The sequence below is a fragment of the Volvox carteri genome (assembly GCF_000143455.1).
Source record: "Volvox carteri f. nagariensis unplaced genomic scaffold VOLCAscaffold_78, whole genome shotgun sequence".
Taxonomy (NCBI): Eukaryota; Viridiplantae; Chlorophyta; class Chlorophyceae; order Chlamydomonadales; family Volvocaceae; genus Volvox; species Volvox carteri.
This window is the reverse complement of record NW_003307621.1, coordinates 65,605-71,604: the sequence shown is the minus strand read 5'-3', so window position 1 is coordinate 71,604 and position 6,000 is coordinate 65,605. Positions and strand designations below refer to the sequence as shown.

Sequence of the window (6,000 nt, the reverse complement as noted above, 5' to 3'; positions counted from 1 at the left end):
TCCGCCTTGCCTCGCTATTGATAATATCTCGTGATGCCGAGTCTAGGTCGCCGGATATCTTGGCGCAAATCGTGTAAGGATTCCGCCGGACATTGTCTGGTCTGCCTCTGACTCGCTATGATGAGGTCTCTGGCTCGCTGGGGTGTCGGCTTCCGGTCACTAACATGGTCAGCGCCTGGCTCGCTGGGAAGTGATGCTGCCAACTTGCTGGAGGGGACGATTTGCCCCAAGCTCTCTAGGAGGGTCTGTCTCCGATACGCTAGGGGTCAGCCCCACTCGCTAAGGGGGGGGGGTCAGCCTCCCATTCGTTAGGGGGTCAGCCCCAAATCGCTGTGAGGATAAGCCCCGGTTCGCTAGGGGATCAGCCCCAGCTCGCTGGGAGGATCAGCCTCCGATTCGCTAGGGGGTCAGCCCCAAATCACTAGGAGGGTCAGCCTCCAATTCGCTCGGGGATCAGCCCCCAATCGCCAGGAGGATCCGCCTCCAATTCGCTAGGGGGTCAGCCCAACTCGCTAGGAGGATCAGCCTCCGTTTCGCTAGGGGGTCAGCCCCAACTCGCTAGGAGGATCAGCCTCCAATAACGCTAGGGGAATAGCCCCAACTCGCTAGGAGGAATCAGCCTCCGTTTCGCTAGGGGATCAGCGCAACTCGCTAGGAGGTTCAGTCTCCAATTCGCTATGGGGTCGGCCCCGAATCTCTAGGAGGATCGGCCTCCAATTCGCTAGAAGATCGGCTCCAACTCTCTAGGAGGATCGGCCCACAATTCGCTATGGGTCAGCCCTAATTCGCCAAGTGGTCAGCCACAAATCGTTGGGGGGTCCGCCTTCAAGGGGATCAGCCCCACTCGTTAGGGGACATCTGCTTCTACCCGTTAAGGAATCCGCCCTTGCTCGCTAGGAGGGTCAGTCTCCCCTTCGCTATGGAATCGGCCCCAACCCTCTAAGGGTGTCGACTTCTAACTCTCTAGGTGAAACCTGCCGCCGTCGCTAAGGGAGGGGTGACCTCAAACGCTAGGTGGCAGCAGCTCCCGAAGGAAACGCGAAGGGGGTCGACTTTCGTCACGCATAAGAGTACCGCCAAAGGTTACTCCCTAATCCCTAAGGTGGTCAAGTGGAGCGTTACTGCGTGTCTCGGTTTCGCGTCGCTGAGAGAAATTCGGCCGCCGCGTCGCTAGGGTTGGGGGTCGTGGGGGTTCGGTCTCTGCCTCTACGCGCGACATATTATGTCCAAATTCGTCGAGCAGAGTGCGTTTATCTTCGCTGCCGGTGTACTTCCTCGCCAAACGGAAACGTAATCCTTCTCGCGTTGCCGAGTTCGCATTGCGTCGCGTTTTGGGATCCGAGTGCACGGGTGCGCGCTGCCGTGATCTTTACCCCCTGGTCTCTCGCTCTAACCACTCACCGGTCTGTCTGGGGGATTCATCTCCTCCCCGTCGCGTTCAATCACGCGCCTCGCCGGTGCCGACTACAAGCAAGTCAAACAAGGTCGGAAAGTCAGATGCGATGAACTTGGTCCGGCTCTGAGACGGGTTCTCTGCCTTCGCTTCATTGCAATGAACCATTCACAAGGATGACTTGTCGCTCTTCTAGGTGTGTCTAACTGGTCCGTCGGTCGCTGCTTGTTATGATGGGTCGGTTGACCCAGTATGCTTGCATGCTTTCCTTATCAGCCATTGCTCAAAACTAGCACGAATTAAGATGACAAAGACGCTATTAGTCGCTTAAATCCCGACGAAGGCAAGGAGCGCCTTCAGTCGCGCCTTCTCTCAGCCGGTCAACCCGCCGACACCGCTCTTGCGGCCCAGATGCCGATGACTGGGCAAAGGCTGGCCAATAAGGAAACAAATTTCATACCTCGTTTTCCATTACTGGGTACGCTTCGTTGTTTCTTGGCTCCGGTGGGTCGGTGTAGTTTGGCTGGCTCTTGGTTGTCTCTACTCGCTACCTTAGCGAAGAGACGTTAAAATGATATTGAGAGAGAGGGACTGAGTTGTGCAGATGCTCGGTATGTTGGAGTTCACTTGCTGTCGTACCACCGTTGTTGCGAGCATTTAAGTCTTTGCGAGACATCGCCGGAAAAAAATATCTTGGCCTTGTATATCGGAAGATACTACATATGCCGAAAAGGTACTACATAAGCGCTGTGCTACTTCCACCACAACCGAAGCTGTGTGGCCAAAGAAGTGGTTTGAAAGGGGGGAAAAGCACCGACTAGAAGCTGATCTCCAACGGCCGACTCGCCTGTCACTATTCCTCTGCTATACCTTCGTACGCAGCACAACCACCGTACATCAAGTTCTAGCCCTAAGTTATAACCCACCTGGCCCACCTAGGCTCCTCAAAGCCGGAAGAACAAAACTTCTGCCGCCGCGATACCTGCTGTCGCCATTATATCAGAATACCCAATCGAGTGTCTCTCTAACCTACAAGACCTCCATGGCCTTCCTATCCTTCGTCAACCTGCCAGCAGGTGTAATGTCGTCATGACCTGCATCCCGGCCTGACGTCCCCTGCCTTGTAAAGGTCAATTTCGAGCCTGGTGCCGCTCCACATCAGGGGCCTCCCCTCCGGGCGGTTACTGACTGCAGCACCGCCAAAACATGCATATTCCACTGCGCCATGAGCCCCTCCCAATCCACCCACCTCCTGGCACCTAACCAATACTAGCCACGTACCCAGTCATCTACGCGCTCCCACGCACAGGTCTATCCAGGGGCACCGCAACGTCTTCCGACCTGAACAAACTCCCAAACGCGCAAACCCCATGCAATCGCTTCGAACAAATGCCAAAAGGACCGCGTATAACGAGCTACCTGCCTACAGGGTATCTTCCCCGATTGGGACCCCCCCCCTACAAGTCCTACAACTCCTGCATGCTCATTTGACTCGGCTAGGCGACGAGGCTACAGCCCTTTACCATCAAAATTGCCAGCAAGAGCTTATCCAGGTAACGCAACCAGAGTAACATTAAAAAACAGGAAGCTTGCCGCCAGCATCAGCATCCGCGCTAGTTCACCTCTTCACGGTGCATTTGTTGAAGAACTCCTGCCCCCTTCGCCGCCAAACATCACAAAACAAGAGAAGAATGCCAGGTGCTAAGACGACAAAAGGCATTAAGGCATAGCCGTATGAGATAAGACAGACAGGTACACATACATACAGACAGGTAAAACAGAGACGAGCAGAGAAGACCGACCCACCGAAAAGCCTACTTTCGCGGCACTTACGACCGGGGCGACGAGGGCGCATTCTCGGCGATTGCGGCAGCCATGTGAACCACCTCCCGCCGTTTCCTTGCCTCCCTTCGTTTTCAAGGTTACCACCCGGGTGTGGGGGTGGCCTATTTAAGCAACGGCAGCCGCGGAAGAGCCCACCATCCTGTTCCGCACAACGGTGCTGCTGGCGGTGCTCGAGCTGCTGCCGCCGTTGGGCCCATTTCGTTGAGTCAGCAAACAGGCTGTCGCTACCGCCGCCAGTACGGCAGCTCCCGCCGTTGTCGTGAAGAACGGCGGACCACCGACACCGACACCGCAGCTGCCAGTGGCGCCGTGCATTTGGCAACCACAGAGCGTTACACCTTCTGGATGGGGTGTGTGGGTACGCCCTGGTTTTCCAGAGGGCATGCGGGCAGGGTTGCGGGGTTGTGCGGTGGGGGTGATTTGTGGGGTGCTGGCCAAGGGCGTTATTGCACCATACTAACTACCAACTACCAACACCAGCAACGTACATAAGAGATGTGGCCCCCTTCAGGGGCAACATCTCCTATATATAGATATTCGCACCATCAGTAATAGCATTCCTTGTTACCTGTGAAAAACCTCTCTGTGCGGTGGTCAGGCTGTGTCCTTTGCGTAATGTGGTTCTAGCCGACTTGCCAGCCGTAATCTTGTTGGTATGGTGAAATAGTAATAATCCGTGCTCCGTACTGCTGCAATGCCGTACTCACCATGTCCGCGATGAACATCTTTTCGTTGCGATGAGTGCGTAGCATGTCGCGACGGCGGCGCCCCCGTGGCGGTGGTGGTGGTGCTGCTGCCACATCGTCCAGGCAGGCTGAAGGTGCTACTGCAGCAAGAGCCGGCGGCTGTTGCTGCAGCCGGATTCATCTGGTGTAGTGTTGCTGCTCCTGCTCCACTTGCCGTCCCCTCCGCCCCTCCACCTCCGCCTCCAGCTGACATCTCCTCCACCTCCACGTACTTGAGGGTGGACAGAAACGTGTCCAGGTCAGCTGCTGCGGCAAACACCTGGGTGATGGGGTGGAGGGGGAGGGGGAAATCTGCAACTCCCCTCCTCTTGGCTGTTCGTAGTGTAACTATTTGCCCAAGTAAAACCCACTTCAGCCTCCCCAGACCCTCCCCAGGCCCCTAGGGCCCCCCCTCTCGTCGCACCATGTGCACCGGGCCCCACTCCAACGCATGCGCTGATCTGTGGCAGCGCAATGCCTTGGGGAGACCCCGCAGCGAGTAGAGAAACTGGGATCCATGGAGAAGCTGAAGCCTGAGAGGGAACAGCGCGTGGGCGGGGAGGTGGGAAGATGAGAGGGGAGTTGGGCTACAAAGGACGCGGGGGAAAGGGGAACGAGAGGGGTGCGGGCGAAGCAGGCGTGGGGGTTGGCGACGCCTCGTCACCAGTCAAGGAGGTTTGATATGGGGGGGAATCCATTGCCGCCGATCTGTGAAAATGTGGCAGTGCTCCAAAGCTTTGTACAAAAACGCAAAGTCGGCGATTTCTTACTGCGGTATGCGGGATGGGTTTCTAGGGCCTGGCTGCGGCTCTGCGGGATTGCCGTGAGCACTGGCAGCTGCTGTGCTGCTGTGCTACTGCTCCCTAATCCCGAAATGCTGCCACAGCTGGCGCATTGGAAACCACTCCGTTAGTATAACCCGATCTTATGTGTGGAAAGCAATTCAGCTCTGCTTCATTTTCGCAGGTGGACAGAGTTGACCATGACCACCACAGAGCACCCACAACAGGAGGGGCGGAGTACAGAATACAGACACACAATGACGCGCATAGAAATAAAAGCCCACAGCACGCAAGCTTTACGTAGTATGCTTACCTGTATGATATACAGCCGGGTCGTCTGCAGCTAAATTTGGCGGACGGCGGCTCGTACTTGAAACTCAGTTGCTGGTCCGTGCCGCGTGGCAAAAGAGTGTAGCCTTCAGGCAAGATACGTACCAAAAGGTGCACCATGACATGGGATGGGTAAGAGGGAAAAGGACGAAGGGAAGGCATTCCGGTCCTAAATGTCGACTGGCCTCGAAAACCAGGGAATTGTACCAGTGACCGTATGTTTGCATCCGCAGGAGCAAGCTAAGATTAATCCTACATCAAGTAAATTGGGCTCCTACAAGACAACCCGCTGTCCAAAGGGCGAAAAAGGGGATGACACGGGACGCACAAGTTTCCCACGAAGGTGTGTATGTGTGTGTATGTGAGGGCATGTACAGGTGCCCGCGTGCCTGCAGAGTCTGGGCTCTAAACAGGGGACACGCTCTGGGACAGAGAAAAGACATGTCTTGGATCTGGGTCATATTGTGCCAGAACGTTCTCGGCCTGGGAACAATGCACCCGCGAGTTGGTAGGACTCGTGCGACAACCCACCTGAGCAAGAACGTGAGACGCTGGCCAGGAAGCCTTCGCAAGTAATTGCGGGCCTAAATCCAGACACGGCCTTGCTTAACCCGCGAACAACGAAAACTTCATGGGACGAGCTGAATATACCCTCGTTGGTCATGCTGGAATCCATGCAGTCATCGTCATCATCGTTGCAGTCGTCCGAATCAATAAGAATTTCAATTACTCCCTCAACATCGTCGAGGTCGAGGTCCAGCACGCCGTGGGTCGCCTTCCCTAAGGTTGTGCACAATATACAGGTCATGTCCCTCACAAATTGCAAGGTTTAAGGATGAAGCGGCGAGTCGGCATTTGCAAGTGAACCAGCGGATTGTGTTCAAGGATGTGCCGCTATCAGGCAGTTCGTCCCCGGCCACATGAC

General features: G+C 55.8%; 1 protein-coding gene across 1 annotated transcript; it reads right to left on the bottom strand.

The window, feature by feature from the left end:
- Window positions 1–3,343: 3,343 nt before the first annotated feature.
- On the bottom strand, window positions 3,344–5,883 carry VOLCADRAFT_98834 (uncharacterized protein; the record flags this gene model as incomplete). Its single annotated transcript, XM_002957682.1, has 5 exons — window positions 3,344–3,603; window positions 3,946–4,243; window positions 4,388–4,496; window positions 5,059–5,161; window positions 5,607–5,883. 5 exons carry the CDS (start codon window positions 5,881–5,883, stop codon window positions 3,344–3,346), a joined length of 1,047 nt encoding a protein of 348 aa, XP_002957728.1.
- Window positions 5,884–6,000: the final 117 nt, after the last annotated feature.